Below are 21137 nucleotides of genomic sequence, written 5' to 3'. Positions count from 1 at the left end.
CAGCTGGGCACAGGATGAAATGGAGACCAGTAGGGATAGTGAGACCAGTTGAAAGCACACTAAACACTTCAGGCTGCTATAAAATTAAGGCAGAGGGGTATTCAAAACAATGTGATAGCATGATAGGTCAAAGGCAAGCTCTGGAGCACAGGCAGGGGACGGCTGGTATTTGTACCCTACTGCAAAATTCTAAGGCTAGGATATGCCTTAACCCACATATCCAAATTCCCAAAGCATGGGAAAGATCTGGTTGGCAACAAGACTCAGGAAAGATTTTTTTTTTTTATTCCAAGAACAGGTAAACCTGAACTTACTTTGCCTCTTTTAAAAAACTCCCCTTTTTTGGTAGTAAAAGGGAATGAAGAGGCACATAGCGATTTAAAAGAATAACAAAGAATCCAGTCAGAAGAGGTCTTATAAATGTTAGGTTGATTTATAAGAGCTGCTCTGGGCAGTTAACACAGTTTGTTTACAATGAGTAGTTATCTAACTCTGAGCATACTGTATGTACATGGCAATTAGAAGTTGTCATGGTAAGAAAAAACCATAGCCTGCCTGCTGCAGCCAACACAGAAACAGCCAGAAACAGTAGGGGAGACGTAGGGACAAAGGTGGGGTTTGTTTTTATTATAAAAGAAAAAAAAAAACTCCTCAGGAATCTAAACAAAGGAAGGGAATATTTCACACTCAGAGAATAGACACCAGGACACAAAATTACAAGTATTTTGACTCCAGACCTGTCCTCATCTCCTCCAACAGCAGACATGGGAAGGAGACAGCTGAAGCAAACAAGCAATTCTGTAAAACAAAGGCTTAGAAACCCTACAAATACGATTAAAATCTAAACTTGTTTTGCTTTAAAAAAAATTTTTTTTTAATATATCAAAAGGCCTGCTTTAGTGACATGCTAGTCCCACCAGAAAATAACCCCCAACCCCCCTTGTCAGTAACATGCTCAAGTTGACCAGCCAACTCATATTTCCAAACCCCTGTGTGTACAAGTACGTGTGTGTCTTTTGAACCAAAGCCCCAGGGCTCAGGTGACTGCTGCTGCTCCCGCGGGCTGACACAGCCAACCCGTGCCAGCCTCCCCAGAAGGGTGAGCAGGGCAGAGAAGCCCTGAAGTGGTAGTGAGGGGATGAGAGCCCAGTAGCCAACTTGTCAAGCACCCCCCTCCCCCCCGCAAAAGGAGACCAGACTACTCAACTCAAATTTGGCTCCCCGTGACCAGAATGGTTTTTACTTGCTAAGGAGAAAACACACATTTATCTGCACACCCGTATATATAATTTTTTTGTTTTTACATTTAAATATAAAAATACTACTCTGCTTTGTGTTATAAATGGAGGACCAAACAACATGGAACTCTTTCTTTTAAGGTAGGGCTATCCATCCATTTACGCCGAGCTTGTCAGGGCATTCAGCCCCAGGCAAGGGAAGCACCACACTAGGAGATCTAGGGCATTTTCCTACCTGATTTCCCACCACTCCTTCTCCCCTAATTCTCACTTTTAATAGAAAGTTGGTTCTAACCTTATAAGTAATGGAATTTCTCACCAAGAAAGGGAAATCCTAACCTTACCACAGAATCAAGCCCCCTGCCCCCCACTCAGCTACCACGCAGAGAAAGTCCTCGCCCTCCCTTCACAAATACTATGCTCTCTGTCCGGATAGCTATGCCTATTGGACAAACACACCTGATTAAATGGAAGCAGTGGTTATGTTTCCCCAACCCCACCCCGACTAACGCACTAGAAAGCTTCAGTGATAGGAAAAAAAATGGTGGGGGGGTAGGTGGGTGTGAAGAGATTAAGAACTTGACCCCTCTATCCTGGCCAAAGAAAGCAAGAGTGAGGAATAAAAAAAGACATTGACATCCTGCCCTTTGAGTTAACAGCTATTATAACAGGTGAGAGGGGCGAGAGTGGCAGTAGGATGTAGGATTAGGAGGGGTTTTGACGGCTGCAAGTCTAGTCCACTTAGTTTTTGTACTGGAAGGGCTCGTCGCCAGTTTCGTTGAGAAGACACGTGCGGATGAGGGCTTCTGTCACCGCAAAGGGGTCACAGTTGGCAGAGGGGCGACGGTCTTCAAAGTAACCCTTCTTCTCCTGGCCGACAGTCCGGGGAATGCGGATGCTAGCGCCACGGTTGGCCACACCGGCAGAGAAGTCGTTGATGTTGGAGGTTTCGTGGAATCCAGTTAGGCGCCGGGCGTTGTCCAGGCCCCCCTTGGGATCGTAGGCTCGGATGTGGTACTGGTGTCGCTTGCTTAGTTTCTCGATGGCCTCCTCAATGTACCTGGAGGAGACAGTTAAGATGAGCGTCCAACCTGCCACCAGGAAACCCGCCCTTCAAGGGCAGAGGAGCAGGTGTGGATCCAAGAATGGAGTGACTCATCTACCAAGACTGTTGTCCAGGGTCTACTTCACCAAAACACGGCCCCAGGAGAACAAATTCTCCACAAGGGCAGCACTTTGCCTTGTAAGCTGTGTCTCTTAGTGCTCGGAAGAGTGCTAGACATGCAGTAGATGGCATTTGTTGAATGAAAAGATCCCAATCAAGGACTTTCTCCCACCCAGGCATTGAATTCATTCATAAGCCTGTACGGTTACTAATTTAGTTCTTACTAAAGACTTTCAAATGCATTCATCTGTGTCAACTTTCCCCTATCACCATCCTTGAATCCTACTCCTAGAGTATTTTGGGGGTACTTTTCAAATAGAAACAAAATGACAGGATCAGAAGACAATTTTTGAAGCCAAGGGCCAAGGTACGAACTGAGAAGGCGGCTGACTCATTCCCGATACATCAAACCCTTGGCAAGTATTCTTGCAAAGAGAGTGAAACAGCCCCAGCAGGAGGCGGCACTCACTTCAGACCATTCTCCTCTCGCATGGCCTTGGTGCTGAAGTTGGTGTGGCAGCCGGCACCATTCCAGTTCCCAGGAATGGGCTTAGGATCAAAGGTGGCAATCACTCCGAAGTCTTCACACACACGATGCAAGATGAAGCGGGCCACCCAGAGATGATCTCCCATGTCGATTCCTTCACAGGGCCCTATCTGGAATTCCCACTAGAGAGAACGAGAAGACTGGCCTTTAAAACCCACTGCTCACCCCAACCCAGAAGCTCTGACACGTGCACCCTTCTCACCCCTACTCCAAGCCACCTTGAGGACTTTGGGTTAAGGAGCGGGGCCCCATAGCAGCCCTTGCTAGCAAAAGTCTCCACTCGCCTCTAGGTGGGGAAGGTGACAGACTTGAGCCATTTACCTGGGCAGGCATGACCTCGGCATTTGTGCCCCCGATCTTGATGCCGGCATACAAGCAGGCCCGGTAGTGAGCCTCCACGATATCCCTGCCATAGGCTTTGTCTGCTCCCACACCACAGTAGTAGGGACCTGCAGAGGCGTCAAGATGGAAGGTCAAGAGGCAGGACATCAAGAAAATTCCTATCTATGTGAGATGCACGGCCCAAAGTCAGAAGTCAGAAAGCTCTCAACACTTGCTCTCTGGAATCACCATCCCTGCCTTCACCTGGAGGTGCAGGAGTGGAGTGCAGGGGGCCCTCCTGGCCACATTCTCAGTAGGGCCAAAGGTTTTCCCGCAATGTTAATGTCTCAACATCCACGTCTGGATTTGGGTAGCACAAGGGCTCTCTCTCTTTACGGTATTATTTCAGCCAAACTCAGGGATACTCCCTTAGCTTTTTGATCCACAAGGATTCAATCCCATCTCTGGAGAGAGAGACTTTCCTTGCTAATTAAGCACTTGGGGAGGAGCAAGATTCACCCCTCACCAAGGGGACTTACCTTGGGGCCCAGGGAAGCCGTTGGAAGGCCAACCAAAGGGATGCCCGTCTGTGCCCATGAGAGTATATTCCTGCTCCATTCCAAACCAGGGGCGCTGGTTGCTCACCATGTCCATTATCCGTTTACAGGTGTGCCTTAAATTGGTCTCTAGGAAAAAGAAAGAGTCAACACACTATTAGAGACATATGGACAAATGTACTGAATCCCTGCATTGATGGGAAATACTCCTTGGACTCCAGGTACTTGAGATGTTGATTATAAGCTGAATTGACCCAGTGTTAACCTTTCTGTGCCCCCGTCGGTCGGTGTAAAAGGGGACGATAAGAGAAGCTATGATTATGTATCTGCAGGGAGACTCTCAAAAGGCTTTATTTATAACTAAACTGGGTTACAACAGAGTCACATGGGAGTGGATCCAGAACAGAGCAAGTTTTCACCTTATCTGCAAGCTGGCTCCTTCCCAAATACCAAATGTCAGGCACGTAAACCCTCTATTCACAAAAGAACTGCTTCTAGCTGTCAGACTTATTCCTAGTTTCTCAAGCATTTAGAGCCAAATCTACAATTTTTATTGAGAGAATCATTTGCCTATTAAGAGCTTTACATTCCAGGTGAGCAGATAAAGTGCTAAGTTCTATAGTACTGGTTAGTACAAAAAAATAAAAATAAAATAAAATGTGACGAGCTCAACTGGGAACAATTTCTAACCCAGACCGGAACTTTATAGACTCATTATGGCTGTTTCACTATGTCCCAGGAACCATTTTAAGATCTCTACGTTACATCAAAGAAAACCCCCAACTTCATTTTCCTAACAGCCCTGAGGTGGGTATTACAAGTCTCCATTTTCACAAATGAGAAAATGAGGCTCAGAGATGGTAGGTAGCCTGCCCAGGGTACAGCACAAGCAGCAAGGTCAGGAAACCCTGCTTGTCGACTTCAGAGCTCAGGCCCTTTACCACAATTTGATAATGCCTCTCAAAACAAAGACAAGTAAGGTCCAGAGTCACTAAGTGACTTGCCAAAAAGTCTCACTGGCTGAGTGTAGCAAGAGACTTCATGGACGTGAGACTCCAGCTGAGCTTAAAAAGGTGAATGGTGGAGAACTGGGAGCAATGGGTATGCCAGACAAAAACCAAAGGTGCAGTTACAGCAAACCTCAAGGCAAACGTATGTTATCAGTGAACCAAGATGCTCTTATTTTAGTCAGTGGACAGAGAAAGAAGACAAGCTCTCTGGAATGAAAAGGCAACCAATAACATACAATTCTTCTCAATCATTTGCACATATTAACTCAATTAATCCTCTAAACAACTTTATGAGACGGATTTCATTATTTTCCCCATTTTAAAATAGGGAAGTGAAAAGTATAGGAGAAAAGTAACTTTTGCCCCAGTTCATACCAAGCAAGTGGCAGATCTAGAACTCAAACCCAACATTCTAACTTCAGAATCCATGTTCTTAAAATCTACAGGCAGGAGGACTGTGACATGCGGCACTCCCCCAGCAGATTTAGAAGAATCCAATGTCGTTTTATGGAACCAACAATGGGAGGATGGACCATACAACCTCTCTGAACAAGGAAGTTCAGGATGGAGAGGTCCATGTCCAATCCTTCAGACTTCTAAGACAGTTCTGAGGTAAGCTCGTCTTTCCAATACCGATTTTGGAATATCCTCTCCCACCCAACTTTACAATTCATGGACTGGGGTGGGGTATCCATACCTATCCTATACACACCTGCAGGCTTTCGGTTGTACTTGAAGACTTCACAGAACACCAGCTTGTTGGGGTCCTTGCGGAAAGGGTCCCGAAACATGGCAGCAGGGACGAGATACATGTCACTGTTGGAGCCTTCGGATTGAAAAGTACTGGAGCCATCAAAATTCCACTCCGGCAACTCTGGGGTAAAAAAGAGAGGGGAAAATTATAGTTAAAACACACAGGAACTTTTCAGATCTTCACAAGATCTGTACTCTCTTGTCCAGAAAGCCAGTGAGGCATGCATGACTGCCACTATTAACACACAAACCCTGATGTTTGCAGGTAGCCCTACAGTCCTTCCTATCTGAGTTCCAAGTAAGACCACTGCATCACTTTCCTAAAAGAAGTAACAGTCACAAGAACAACCTAAGAATGACGTTTCCTCTGTAAATAAGTCTACTGGACACCAAGGAGACAAACTGGATATCACCAGTCAGTCAGTCAGTCCTCATTTAAAGTATTGAAATAGGAGAAATAAAGATTCTCTGAGAGCCAACTGTGTTGCTTCTTTCTCTAATTCCTCCCCCCGCTGTGTGACGGACTGTCCTAGTTCAAGTGGTGTCCTTATTTTAACAGATGAGGAAACAGACACTAGCCGGATGACTTATTCAATGGTGCTCCCATGTCACGTATCCACACTATGTTTTAAAGGCCAGTTCCTTCATCACTCCAGGTGACTATGAGTTCTCCCAAGGCAGAGACCAGACTCTCATCTTGTATTCCCAGGGCCTATCCAACACCTGCCACATAGCAGGTGCACAGTATATGCTTTATATTATAGTCATTCATTCATTTGCTCAAATGTGAACATTATCAGAAGAGTAACCTAACCTAAAAGCAGGTAAAAGATGATGGACCATGGTCCCTTTCCAGAAGGAGAGTGGCTATGGTTTGTTCTAGACCAAAAGAATGAAGTTGTCACAACTCATATAATAGCTCCTGTAGGATAAGCAATCAGCCAGTTTAAGAATTTCCAGAAGTGGCATCAACTAAAAACTAATGATGGCTGGTCCTAGAGACCACTTTAGGGTGTTTGTTTTGCATGTAGAACCTCAGTGACACATGAGTCTGAAACAGCATTCAAAGAGTTTGTAAAGTAGATGGCACAGTCAGGTTACAGCAGTGGTTTTCAAACTGGGTTCCTGGCGGTACCTTAGGGCCAATTAAGTAGGACTGCCCAAGTAAACAAAGTTTCCAACCCCTCTTGCCCCCAGACTTTGTCTCTTTTCCTTCAATATACTGGCTTACATGCAAGATTTCATTTAAATGAAGGGGTCCATTGCTGTTATGCTTGGAGGCAGTGTAGGAGCTTAATGTTGGTTGAATGAAGTCTGAAAAGTCCCGCCTTCGAAAAGCATCACAAACAGAGGCCAAATCTAGTGGCTTGGTCTCAGGCTGCCGCCCACCCTCACGCTGCTCCCAGCCAGCTCAGCCTCTCACCTTCTATACACTTGGGCTCACAGTCCAGGGTCCGGGTCTTGCAGCGCAGTCCTTCTCCAGTACCATCAATCCAGATATACATAGCTTGGACTTTCTCACCCTGAGGCAGGGACATGTACACCTGCTTGATGCCTTTGTTCAAGTGGGAGCTCGCCGAGGTGGCCATGGTGGAAGGTGTTCTGGAGAGAGACAAAATAAAATAAGAACACCAACTCCAAACAGATCCTCTGACGCAATAAGGACAACTAAATCAAGAAGCAGCGGGAGTGGTGGCCCCTCCCTATTTAACTTGCTTTCAGGGAGATTAAACTTTTATACTAGACAAAAGTCTCCTTATAAGCTTCCTCAAGCCAGAATCTAAACTTGTGAGCACTAAGCTCTACTTTTTGCAGTTTATCAGAGGTAGAGGAATTGTTTCATTTTTCACACTAAGATACTAGAGGGAGAAAAAAAACCCCAAAACACAATGAAGATACAAAAGTTCTGAAACAGAAAGTCTGCCGAACAGACATCGTCTCCAAGTAAAATCCAGCCACAGAAAGGCTTGGCTGCTATGATCTCTGGGTTAAGTCTTCCCTTTTCCTTACACCCCAGAGGATATCTCAGTAAAGAGTGCTTTTGAAGATTCCTCCACCCTTCCAAAAAATAAACACCCCCCCACATTTAGTTGGTAGGATGAAACAAGGGGGCTAGCTAGAAGATTTAAGAGACTGGTGGCTTCCTAGAAGAACAGCAGTTATTACAATTACCAAGATGTAAAAATAGCCAATCCAAGTTGGATTCTAAGATACACGATGGCATAATTTGCATCAGTCTGAGGCAAAGTTCTCACTTCAGACAGGAGATTTAAGTTTGACCAGATTCCACCAGAGAGCTTTTCAAGTAATTAAGAAATTCCCACTTCTAAATCAAAAAGCTCTGGGGTTTCAAAAGCTGAGGCATGCTAAAAACTGCGAGGCTCCACCGCAAAACCCCTGAAAGAAGAGACACTGAAGCCACAAAACCAAACCTCAACATTAAGAGGAAACGTTCCACCCCTCCCTCTGCTGTCGACAGCCCAGGGTGGCTGGAAAGGGAACACACTGTTCTCCTCCAATGACTTGGGTAACTTTCTGAAGTACAGTGGCAAAGTTTCTATGGGCAACCGTCCATGTTTGCCCAGCTGAAAACATAACTGCTTCTCCCTCCAACAGCCTCACCCTTCTCCCCCCACCCCCCCCCCCCCCCGAAAGCGGAGAAGCTGTCTGTCAAGCAGTGTTAGCAGACAACCACTACCTTTGCCTACTCCTGTAGAAGACTTGGTCAGTCAAATCCCACCCCCGACGCCCATCCTGCCTTTAAAAGCCAGAGGGAGCAATCCCTGACCCTTTCAGCTCCCACTAAAAGCTATAACCCGGTCTCTGGCTTTCGTCCCCAACCTGTTACACCTCCAATTTCAAACCACTCTGTCTCCCTTTAAGCCTCGGATCCTGCTCTTTTTGGTGACGAGTTGCAATGCCAACAGCCTAGTCTACTATATCAACTGGTGCCGCCGAGGTGCCAAGATTACGTGGTGGGTGCTGGGAGGGATGGGATTCTGCAGTTTTTAGCTGTTTCTGCAGCTGCAGTGGGAGCCGGGGTCCTCATCCCTGCTCCTCACTCACCCCAGCCACATAAGGTCAACGGTATCGATGCCCTCCTTAGCCTTTCTCCTTTCCGAGTGGCGTTCGCGCCTCTCGTGGGTCTCCGGCTCTCGCTGGTCCAGGCACCGGAGGTTTCTGGGCGAGGGAGACGGAGAGGGAGAGGGAGTTGGAGAGCGGTAGGGATCGGACCGGGACGAGCTGGAATGCGAAGGCTGGTAGGTCAACGTCTCGATCTTGACTCGCAGTTTCTCTCTGGCGTTCACTGAGTAGGCGACGAAGCCGAAGCAGTTGGAGGGGGACCCCGAGGACCGAGACTCCAGGTCGTCACCTTCGTTCATGGTCTTCTTCACGGATTTGCGGCCAGGGGAGGATCCCCGCTTCCCGCCCCCGGGGTGGTTGGGATAATCCACTTTGAGAGCAGCCCTTTCCCACAGAAAGGTCCCGAAAGTCGGCGCCCCGCCCCTTGGGCCCCCGTCTGGATCTCAGGGCCTAGCCGAGGGGGGCCATCCCTCTCCAAGGACAGGGCTAGGAGGGGCGGGGGATGGGGACATCCGCCAGAGGGACAGCGTGCCGCTGCTGCCCCTGTCCGGCCGGCCAGTCCTCTCCACCCGCCGCGCCCGCCGGCCATGCCGCATCCCGGGCTCCCCATTGTTCAGTCACAGGGGTAGGCCCCCGGGAGCCCGCGGCGGGAGCGGGCCGCAACACAGACGCTCACTGCCCCTCGCCTCCGCGCAGGCGGCTAACCGCGACGACCGCCCCAGGGCCCGCCTCCGCGGAGGAAGAGAGCGAGGCTCCAGCAGGGGACCACTCCATCCACCACGCACACCACATGGCCGAGCCGGGGGCGCCGGGCCCGGGCAGTGCCTCCACAGCTCGCCCTGCCGAGCGACATCCAGGGGCGGCGCTTGGGGCTGCAAGCAGCTGAAGGAAGATCAAAACAACTCCCCGCCCTTCTCGAAGCCCTGGCGACTCGCGCGCCCCGCCATCGCCGACCCAGACCCTCCGGGAGGCACGGGCGGCGGAAGCAAGCGGGAGGGCCCGCAGGCCGGGGCGCAGAGTAGAGGCTGGAGGTGGGAAGGGGCCGAACCGAGCTCAGCCGATCGGTCAGAGCGCGGCGGCTCGCGACACTTCCGAGCCCTCCGGGCCGGCCAGGCGCTTACCTGGGCGGCGAGCAGGCGGCAGGGTGGGCAGGCCGCGAGAGCGAGGTGCGGAGAGGAGAGGCGAGGAGGCCGGAAGATCTGCTTACACAGCCGGCTCTTCTCCCATTCTCGGCTCTGCAAGGCCGTCTGCGGCCCCGCACGCTTTATCTGCAGCCGGGGCCGCCCCCGGCGCCCTGATTGGCTCCCAGAGGCCCGGAGCCCGGGCGGATCAGCTGATGCGCGTCCCGGCAACTCGGCCATTGGGCGAGCCGCCGAGCGGGCGCCGCCGGGGTGGGGGCGAGCCGGCCCGGGAAAGAAAGAAAGGGAAAGGGCGGTGGGGGAAGGGGGTGTGGGGGAGGGGAGCGAGGAAGGGCGGGGCGGCGGCGGCGGCGGCGGCGGCGGCGGCGGCGGAGGGCCCAGTGCCTGCCGGGAAGGACCCCGCCGGCCCGGGCTGCCGCGCAGCGACGCGGCGCCCCCGCCCGCCCGGCCTGGGGCCGGCCCCGCAGCCCAGTATTGCATTCAGGTCGGATATTTTGCGGGAGAGTTCTCTCTTTTACTAGGTCACACTGCACGCCCCAGAGCTCCCACAGGAAATTCTGACCCACGGGCACCCACTTTTGCCTTTTGTTGTTAGAGAACCCCCGGCCCCCTTTCCCGGCCCTCGGGTCAAGTTTGTGAGGGAGCTCGCGGGGTGGGGGAAGCCCTGGGCTCGCCGCAGCCGTGGCCAGGCGTCGGAGGGGGCGGCGCAGACGGGGCTGCCGGAGGTCTCTCGGCGGGTTTGGGGATGTGAACAGAAGTCTAGGATCTCACATTGGTAGTGAAAGTGCTGTGTTTTGTCTCATTCCATAGAAGGGATCCTGGCGGGCGGAGACACAAGTCGGGAGACCTGATTCTGCCTCTGTCACACCTGAGGCAATTCTCGCAGCCTCTGGGCCCAAGTTCCCTCATCTATAAATAAAGCGGAACTTCCCTGGTGGTGCAGTGGTTAAGAATCCGCCTGCCAATGCAGGGGACACAGGTTCGAGCCCTGGTCCGGGAAGATACCACATGCCGCGGAGCAACTAAGCCCATGCGCCACAACTACTGAGCCTGCGCTCCAGAGCCCGTGAGCCACAACTACTGAGCCTGCACCCTACAGCCCACGAGCCACAACTACTGAGCCCGTGAGCCACAACTACTGAATACCACGCGCCTAGAGCCCGTGCTCTGCAATAAGAGAAGCCACTGCAATGAGAAGCCCACGCACCGCAACAAAGAGTAGCACCCGCTCGCTGCAACTAGAGAAAGCCCGTGCGCAGCAGCAAAGACCCAACGCAGCCGAAAATAAATAAAATAAAATAAATTAATTAAAAAAATAAAATAAATAGAGTGGTTCAAGAAAGGACCTTAAGAGTCGCCCATCAGATTTGAAATTCTGTTCAGTAAAGCGATTCAAGAAAGGACCTTAAGAGTCGCCCATCAGATTTGAAATTCTGTGTGCAAACTGTTTCCCGAGGACAGCTGAAAGGAAGGTGAAGTCTTGGCATCTCCTCTTCGAAGCTCAGGGTATGTCAAAAATTTAGAATTCCTGAAACGAATTCTGTCTGTTTTTGTTTGTCAAGTAATTTATTGCACGTTTTTGTAATATGGAAAATGAGAATCAGTACCCCTTCCTCCTCTCTCCTTATAGCCTTACTATGATAGTTGAGAAAACGTGTATGTGTATGTGAACACAGTCTTGAAGTGGATGCTTGTCAACAGATACACAATAACTATATATATATGTATACAACACATACACAACACACACGTGAATATAATGTTTTCACTTCTACCAGTGCTATTACTTGATCATACTATTTTTATTGCCTGAATCCATCTGATGGTGTCTAGCCTTTATTGCATCTTTCAAGAGCCCCAGTATTTGAGACTTCGAGGTTTTCTGTTTGAAGACTAAGAAGTCATGTTTCCAGGGCCTTTGGAAGAGGAAGGGAAGAAGTTTGCACTTCTGGTTATTTTTTGTACCACAAATATGGAAAAGAAATGTTGCCTGTGACCACACACACATAACTTGGCTTCTTTGGTCAACATCCCTTCCCTGTGAGAGTGTGTCTAACACTGTAGTGATTTAAAATGAGAGATGCAAGATTCATCTCAAACAGGGGCTTTTGGTATGTTTCAGACAGGTAACATTGTGGACCAGGTAAGTCGCCTTGCAAGTGTAAGGGATTCCATCCTTTATGTGATCCTTCGATATGATGGTTAAAAGCTGGGCTTCAGTTCAGGCAACGCAGGTTCAGATCTGGGCTTTACTTCTTACCAGCTTTGTGTTGGGGTAGGTACTTAGCCCTAGAGCCTCAGATTCCTTGCCTCCAAAATAAGAATAACGTCTACCTTGTATATTGTAAGGATTAATTGTGATGGCACATGCATATAGTAAATTTTTAGAAAAGAGCAATAATAATTATTATAGGCCAAGATAATCTGATGGGATTGGATTCTTTCTTTCCCCACCACAACCTGTGAAGTACAACTTCCTAACTTCGTGTAATGCTCTACCGTTGGTTTTATGAGAGTGGGCTTAGACCTGGTAGCAAACTGAGATGTCTTCATTCCATTTCTTTCTGTGAGGTCTTGAGTTTAAATTGTTGAGGAGGGGGCGTGAGGGAGGGGAAGAGTCATGTTCTTGTTTTAGAAAATGTTGATTTCCAGTTGCCAAACTGCCAGAAGTGAACCAGAGCTTTTTACTGTACTCGTCACCACCAGCACCCGAGGCGGGGATGGCACACAGAATAGAAAATGGAAAAGTAGGAAGCATGTGCAGTTCTTAAAGCTTCTAGTCTGTGGGTGCCTGCCGCCCTTGCTGGTGTCTTAACCTCCCTGAGCAGCTTATTCATCTTAGTGTCCCCCAGGAGTGTCCAGGGTGAGTGGTCAATAACCCATGTTTGTTGACCACACAGAAATGACAGCGGCACCATCAAGAGAACATGTGCTTTGAGCTGCTTTTCCAAGAATGGAAATGGATTTGCTTCGATCCATTCACGTGACGGGGCATACTTTGTGAGGGTTAGGAAGGTAATACATGACTACTGAGTTTTTCAGGCAGAACAAGAGGCCTTGTCCCCCTTAGTCAGCACCATACTTACTTAACCCAACCGAATTAGGGCCCAAATGAGCCCAATGATTGTTCAGGGAACCTTAAAAGAGTATGAGGGAAGAAAAAGCAGAAGAAAGTCCTTAAACTAACTGGTTCGTCCCCAGAAACCCAGACTGTACTTTTAGAGAAGTTAGAAGTAGAATGGACTGTTTGATCCTGTTTGACTTTGCTGTGTCTGCTGCCCTTTGTTCTCTTTCTCCTTCTTCCCTAAATTGCTACCCGCCCACATTCTCCACTCGCTCCCTAAAAAGCATTAGAGCACTTGAACGGATGAACTCTTCTGTCTCCTGGTACACCCAGTATCAAAGCACACAGGGGATTCTGTTACGTGTGCTTTGAAGTCAGGTTTTTCTCTCTTAGAATAGAGCAGCTGTGTCCAAGGGGTGGGTGGAGTGGGAGAGAAATATCACAGGTAAAAATTTGGTTCCAAATCTGCAGAAATGACTGGGGACTGAAAAAAAGCATTTCTTCAGTGTTGTTCTGCTGCTTGAAATAAAGGCCTTGTCTTGGCTGGGCTTTACCTGTGAATTCTCTCAATTTCTTTCACTCTCTTTTAAAGGACCCATTCTCACTCTGCAGGTCGTAAGCCCTTAATCTAGTGATCTGAGCGTGCCTTCCCAAGGCCTGTGTGGCTGGTTGCCTTGCACTCATTGGAGACAAGATTTGGGGTAAGGCTCAAACGTACTCAAACCTTCAACCAGAACATGTAGTTTGGGAAATGGAGTTTTTCCAACATTTGAATGATTTCAGTAGGCATTGAACAAAACCCTTAACTTAGGCTAAAGAGACATAGCTGAGACTCAGGCTTGAGGAACACCCCGGAAACCCAACCCAGAATTATAAATTTTTTTTTTCAATAAACCAACGCCAGTTCTTTCCAAAAGAATAGACCATTGTATATCTTAAAGCAAAACAAAAATAAAACAAAAGAAAAAGAAACAGCCTTGGAAGTTGATGTCATTACTCTTAAAGCACATTTTGGGGAAAAGCTGCAATTGACCAAGACTTCAAATTTCACAGTACACAATTAAAGAAGGAAAGACCAGGTTTTACGTCAATTTGGTATCTAACACTGAACCCAGAGGAATTGTTCTTTATCTCTTTTCTGATTGTTTGATATTCTTAAGCTCAGGTTAGGAAATTAGAAATTCAAGTCTCAGCTTTTTTTTTTTTTTTTTTTTTTTTGTCTGATTTGAGTTTTGTTGAAGGCCCCTGGAAACCATTCAAATATAGAGAACACTTCGTTTCCCAGCCTACACCTTATGACTGAAGGTTTGGGTCTGAGCCCTACCCCAAATCTTGTCTCTCACAGGAAACTGCTTGGAGAGTTGGGAGGAATTAAGTTCATCTTAGCTAACGACATGGTAAAATAAGTGCTACTGAGAAAATTACAGCTGTATAATTCTAGAATGAACCTTCAAATCATTCTAGCTGACCAGTGAGGAAGCTGAGGACGTGCTCACTTGCAGTAGCTAGCTGGATTCACCTTAGTGCAGCATTTCACAGGCTAATATGCTTCCAAGGTGCAATTCCCTTGAGAGCCTTTTTCTGTTGCCCTTCCTTCAGCCTTCTCGGGCTGTGGGTGATGCATTCCTGGGCCACCACCTCTAAACTCCGAAATCCCTACTGTACCCACTAAGGAAAGTACCCAGTCCAGGAACCAACTAGTTTACCTCTGAATCCTGCATAGTGGCTTACCCAGTACCTTACATACAATGGACATTCAATATATTCTTTGTGAATAACTAGATTACCAGGGGAAAAATTGCTGTATGACAGGTTCTTTTTAAAGGAATCTTTGGAGATCATTTTGTGTATTTAATAATCTGTTTCGTTGTTTTGTGAATGTGGGATCTTCACAGATAAATTTTCTTCCTATTCTCAAGGTATGTATGGATTTATCTTTGTTCTCTAGATTGATTGGAACATTATTGAAGCTTATTTAGAAGTTTAGGAAATTTAGCATTGTGGTCAAAAACTGACTAGGATCAGAGTGTGTCCTTGAGTTGGTACTTTTCCCAAAGATATCCTCAACTGGATCCACAGCTCATCCTCCCTCACTCCTATCCCATTAGTTGATTTGAATCCTTGTTTATTTCACATTTCCACGCCAAATATTAGCGGGAAGCAAACAGCGCTTGGGTACATTTTCTGGATATTTGGACAATACGTAAACTTGGCTCTATATTTTTCCTGACCTCCTTTCCCCTCCCCCCACTTTTTTTGAACCGGTTCTTAGGAGACTTTTTACTGGGTTGGAGAGTTAGAGGCTTGGCTGGGGTGATGTGAATATAGTGCCCTCTGGTGGAATTTTGTGAGAATTGCAAATTTCTCCCCCCAACCTTAAGAGTGTCTGAGAAGTCTTTTCTTGGCTGGCCTTCAAGGGGAGGGCTTCTCTGTTACATCTCAAATACTATAGTAAATTAATAGCATGCAAGTTTATTACCTACACTGGATATTTTAGAGATATTGTGTGGGGGATATCAATTGATTACTTGAGGTTTGTTTATCATTATAAAATTAGGCCTCAAATGACTAGAAATGGGCAGCTGGCAGCACCTGTGCTTTTTCATCATCTGACATCAGCGTGTATGAGAGGTAGACAAAAAAGGAGTTCCCCCAACAAAGGTAATTGGAAGAGTCTAGGAACCAAGAATTAAGGGAAAATAGCAGGGATCAGAAAACTTGGTCACAACAGTTGTTATCCTCAGCCCTCACTAGGATCTGAGCCCAGACATTTAAGACCCAGCTAGAGGTTGAGAGACTGCCAGACTCTGACTGATCCACTTCCTGCAGCAATTTGTAGAGGGGTCCCACGGTGGTCATGTAACATGGAGCTTCTCTGGACCCTGTTAGCTTCCAGCTGGGACGGTAACAACAATGCCAAAAGGAAGAGACGCCATAGATTCCCAACAGGCACAAAGCATCAATCATCACATGCCAGCAGAAGAAGGTGGTGACAAACGTGATGTCAATGATGTCATCATCCTGCCCCGGGTAGCCGGTGCCTGGTTTGTACAGAATGAAGCCGGCCTGTACCAGCCAGGAGCCCAGGATCTGAAACAGAAAGGTCCCGATCACTGAGAGTTGAAACGTGTCGGGAACCCACAGCTGTACGGTCAACACCAGCATCAGCAACAACACCACCAAGATGAGCAGAGAGTGAACCTGCAGCTCCACCCCTGCTGAGTCCTGAACATGTGACACCAGCAACAGCAGGAGCACATAGAAAGTCAGCACCAAGGTCCCTTCTTCTGGGGGCACACAGTGCTGAGGCAGCAAGTTCTTGCTCACGACCTCTACACAGCCGTTGAGGGTGAGAAGGATGTACATGGTGACGTGCTGCCACTCTTTGGCGTACATAACTGTCAGGGGCAGCTCCCTGTTCATCAGTATCAACCCTCTCTTCGCACAGCTTATCTCATACACTAACAAGCCAGAGCCAGCCAACGTCTTCAGCAAACCTCCGTAGGATATTTTCCACAGCCTGGCCCATCTCCCCTTATTCCTGGGAGGTGATGAAGGATACAGGAAAGAGTCACTGAATATCACAGCTTTGGAGACCACTACTGCTTGATACAGCCCATATGAGAGTAGAAACAGCCCTGGGTACGCATGACCGATAAAGGTTCCCATTGAACTAGAAATCCCTCTAAAGGTGAGAAGAGTAAAACCAAGGCACGTCCACACCTTCTGGGGCCACTTCAAGATCTGGACTCTGGAAAGAATTGCCTTCCACCAACTTTTATCATTTCGCCCCACCCACTGCTCCCCCATAGAGAGGAAATGCTTCTTGAAACAAGCCTATGACTTTGGTGGTGTAAAGCCTCATTGCTCCATTCCATTCTGGGACGTTGGGGACTAACTGGCTTCTGCCAAAGAAGACAGCTGGTGAATGTGCCTTTAGGGGCTCCCCTCTAGGGCCCTTGGGGCGCTTCTGGTCATACTTGTCCCTTTCTCCTATGGCTTCCTTCCCCTGGTACTGCCCAGCACTCAGAGAAGGGCACAGAAGCATGGGATGGGATTAGGGGTTGCCATGGTCTCCAGAGGAAGCCTGGGCACTCACAAATCCTCAGGTTTCCTTTGGTATCTCTCAGACATAACTTTGGCCTGATTACAAAGTTTTCTTTCTGGACACATATATTTAAAAACATTTGGATATATGAGCATGTTTCGTACCTATCTGGCTTTTCTTCTTTTATAGACGTGTTCTGAGGATCACCAAGAAAGGTCCCTTCCTCTCCTCCCCTTATCTTTTCACCTCCCCACCTTTGTCTCCCCACTTCAGCATTTCTACTGGCCAGTAAATGGATCTGAAAAGCTAACTTTTGATACTGATTTCAGGAACAGTGGGTATTTTGTACTGTGTCAACCTAACCAAGCTTGAGCCATGTTTCCTAGAGTTACCTTCCCTCTATGATTCCAGATTGAGTTGGCTGCAAGAGAAGTTTACAAGAGAACCTAAAGATGGAAATGAAGCAACCTAAGACACTCTGAAGGTGTAGGGTACCAGGCGCCACTGTAGTTCACGTATTCAGTTACTGATCTGCTGGCTCAACTCCTTGGCATGGACAGCCAGGCCTACAGATCCCTCAGCTTCTCTTTGTGCGAAGGGCACCAGCTGCTTCTGCAGGCCACCTGCCACTGAAGTATGAGGTGATGAGGGGAAGACAGAGGCTTCAGTCTATCTTCATAAGCTGCAGTTTGTCCTTGCTCTTCCCCAACTTCGTGTAATGTACTTCTTCCTGACTGCTGCCAATTTGAGCTGAAATGGCCTCCACCCCATCACACAGAGAGGCAAGAGCCTTCCATAGACTTCCTCACTACAAATGTGTAAGGTCTAATATCCATAAGAAATCCATATTCCCATGATCTATCCCTAACTGATGCAAGGCATTAAGGTGTAATCCCTAAAATGTAGATACCGTTGAGAGGAGTGACTCCAGTGTGCTAGTGTTGGCCATTTGGATTTTAATGTGAATTAGCCCATCAGCTTCATTTATCTATGACTCTGCTAATGTCTAATGCACCTCAGAGGACAGAGTCCTAGGTATTGAGTAACAGCCAGCTGAGTATAAGGCAGAGAGGATGGTGAAGAACAAAGTACAGATAATGTGAAGCTCATAGTGGTTCTGGGTTTACTGTGGAAGGTACATGGAATAGGAATTTCTCTGGGGGTGATATAATGCTGAGGGGAGAAGTTCACTGCTCAACGTGAATGGTACTGACATCACAGTCTTCTGCATAATCATCTGTCCTTATGGTACAAGTAATGCTGTGGGGCAGAGAGGCAGCACCTGTATGCTGACAGTGCCCCTAGTGAAGAGGAGGAGAACTTACACACAGGTCACAGCACTGCCTCTGAGACTTCACTCCTACCCAACTACCTACACTTCCACAAGTCCACTTAATTCCAGAAAAAGTTAAATCTTTCTGCCCTTGAGGATGACAGTAATTCAGATTTCTTCTTGCTATTTAGAGGTTTGGTGGGGCTAGGGATTTGAGTGTGAAGGGAAATTAGAAAAGCGAAACTTAATTCAGCTTTCTGGGGGAATTTTCTAACTTTAAATTTTAAAGTTAAGTATTTTTATTCAATTAATATACAGTCATTATAGAAAAGTCAGATAAAATGCATCAGCAAAAAGAAGAACATTACAAATCATCTAATTTCACAATCTGGAGGTGACCATTGTTACCACTGAGGTGTAGAAACACAGTTCTAAGAAAGCAGCATGAAGAATGGAAAATGCATCGATGGAAGTCAGAAATCTGCCTTCTCACTCCAGTTCCCCTTGATTTGCTGCATGTCATACCCCTCATCTAAAAAAAACTGAGTGTTCAACTTAACTTTCTATTAAAGTGAAAATAAAAGGGCATGAATATGGTTGCACAGAAGTGAACATGTTTATCTTTTGTCTTCTCCCTTTTGGTGAATTACCAAAACACTGGGAGAGCTCTGTAGTGCTCAATGCTCAGAGGTAGGAGATTCAAAGGGAAAATCTGAGTGACGCTTCTGAAGTCGTCAGGAGGAGAGAACCCGAGGGATTCTCTTAGGTTCTTGGATTTGCTCTGGGAGAGGCCCAGGGTCCATCGCTCCTCTATGTATCAGCAGGACCGGGACAGGAAGCATGTGGTTACAGGCCTCGAGAGGAGCCACATTTGATTGCTTTTAATGTTGCTTCTAGTACTTCGAGGCTGTGGTCCTAGTAAGGTGGGTGCAGCAGAGCTTTCTCCAGCTCCTATCCTCCTCTCCCCAGTTGTTCCTGCAGCTGTGAGTCAGTGGTCAGAAGAGGAGAGAGAACAGCAGCACTGACCCCAGAGCAATGTGAGGTTGAAAGTGGAACATAGGAGGACAAAGGGCCCCACTTCAGGTCCCGTCCGGGTTGCTCAGGCCCCACCTTGGCCAGGCACCAGGGCTGCATGTTGTTCATTAAAACGTGAACATCCTGACCACGACTTTGAAGATAGGAATCGCCCATCCCAAACCAGACACTCACTGCCCACAAGTAGCCAAGAAGGAAGTGAAGGGTGGTGAATGATTAGCAGAGCTGGCAGACAGCTCCAGAGTCTGTGGACACCAAGTACCTGGAAAGAGTTTCCTAAGACAAACTCAGCTTGACCACAGGAGCCCACGGAGGTCCTTCATGGCCTGGCTGCTCCATGGCGAGACTCCTCCTCAGACCTGTTCCCCACCTCATGTTTTTGAGGGGCCCCAGGCACAGCCACTGCCACTTGTCTGGCATGAAATGCCAGGATGAGCCAGAATGCCGTCAGGAATTCAGTACCTATGAATTTACTAACTGCTGTGGATTCTGCTGAGTACAGCAAGCATATAAAAAAGTATATGTTGTAGTTCTTATCCACAAAGGGCTTACAATTTGAAGGCACACATCTCTACACACACTCAAACACACATACACAAACACACAACATATAGAGAACTATTTAGACTACCTTGGTTCCATAGAAATCAAATGTCATGTATGTAATTTTTAATTTTCTAAAGCATTTGATAAAATTCAACATCCATTCATGATGCAAACTCTTACCAAAGTGGGTACAGAGGGAACATATCTCAACGTAATAAAATACGTTTATGACAAACCCATGGCCAGCCTAATACTCAATGTTGAAAAGCTGAAAGCCTTCCCACTAAAATCTGGAAGGAGGTAAAGATGCCCACTCTCACCACTTCTATTCAACATAGTATTGGTAGTCCTAGTCACAGTAATCAGACAAGAAAAAGAAATAAAAGGTATCCAAATTGGAAGAGAAAAAGTAAAATTGTCACTATATGTAAATGACATGATAGTATATATAGAAAACCCTAAAGACTCCACACAAAAACTACTAGAACTAATAAATGAATTCAGCAAGATAACAGGATACAAGATTAACATGCAGAAATCTGTTACATTTCTTTACACTAATAATGAAATATCAGAAAGAGAAAGTAAAATAAAAAAAAATCCCTTTTAAAATCACATCCAAAAAAAAAATACTTAGGAATAAACCTGACCAAGGAGGTGAAAGACCTATGTGCTGAGAACTATAAAACAATGATAAAGGAAACTGAAGATGACACAAATAAATGGAAAGATATCCTATGTTCTTGGACTGGAACATTTCATATTGTTAAAATGGCCATACACAGGTTTAATGTGATCCTTATCAAATTACCCATGACATTTTTCACAGAATTAGAACGAGTAATCCTAAAATTTATATGGAAGCATAAAAGACCAGAATTGCCAAGGAAATCCTGAGGAAAAAGAACAAAGCTGGAGACATAACCCTCCCAGACTTCAGACAAAACTACAGAGCTACAGCAATCAAAACACTGTGGTATTGGCACAGAAAACAGACATATGGATCAATGGATAAGACAGAGAGCCCAACACACCTATGATCAATTAATCTTCAACAAACGAGGCAAGAATATGCAATGGAGAAAAGACAGTCTCTTCAGCAAGTGGGGAAAACCTGGACAGCCACATGTAAATCAATGAAGTGAGAACACTCCCTCACAACATACACAAAAATAAACTCAAAATGGCTTTAGACTTAGATATAAGACATGATACTGTAAAACTCCTAGAAGAGAACATAGGCAAAACATTCTCTGACATAAATCATAGTAAAGTTTTCTTAGGTCAGTCTCCCATGGCAACAGAAGTGAAAGCAAAAATAAACAAATGGGACCTAATCGAACTTATAAGCCTTTGC

General features: G+C 46.9%; 2 protein-coding genes across 4 annotated transcripts; both read right to left on the bottom strand.

The window, feature by feature from the left end:
- Positions 1-600: 600 nt before the first annotated feature.
- GLUL (glutamate-ammonia ligase) lies at positions 601-9927 on the bottom strand. 3 transcript variants are annotated; one of them, XM_079945589.1, is made up of 8 exons: positions 9797-9899; positions 8658-8771; positions 7015-7193; positions 5551-5712; positions 3811-3957; positions 3272-3399; positions 2873-3072; positions 601-2298 (listed from the first exon to the last, which is right to left on the bottom strand). In XM_079945589.1, the coding sequence occupies exons 2-8, from the start codon at positions 8666-8668 to the stop codon at positions 1980-1982; spliced, it is 1146 nt and encodes a 381-aa protein (XP_079801715.1). In that variant the 5' UTR covers positions 8669-8771; positions 9797-9899; the 3' UTR covers positions 601-1979. The 3 variants fall into 3 exon arrangements, with proteins under 3 accessions (XP_079801715.1, XP_079801714.1, XP_079801713.1); XM_079945588.1 differs by lacking the exon at positions 8658-8771 and having other exon boundaries at positions 9797-9927; XM_079945587.1 differs by lacking the exon at positions 9797-9899 and having other exon boundaries at positions 8658-9774.
- Positions 9928-15425: 5498 nt separating this feature from the next.
- Positions 15426-16547, bottom strand: TEDDM1 (transmembrane epididymal protein 1; the record flags this gene model as incomplete). The annotated part of the gene is made up of 1 exon (XM_079903011.1): positions 15426-16547. One exon carries the CDS (start codon positions 16545-16547, stop codon positions 15588-15590), a length of 960 nt encoding a protein of 319 aa, XP_079759137.1. The 3' UTR covers positions 15426-15587.
- Positions 16548-21137: the final 4590 nt, after the last annotated feature.

Source organism: Stenella coeruleoalba, assembly GCF_951394435.1.
Source record: "Stenella coeruleoalba genome assembly, chromosome: 1".
NCBI lineage: Eukaryota > Metazoa > Chordata > Mammalia > Artiodactyla > Delphinidae > Stenella > Stenella coeruleoalba.
The sequence above is the reverse complement of the archived record's forward strand: the minus strand, read 5'-3'. Positions and strand labels throughout refer to the sequence as shown.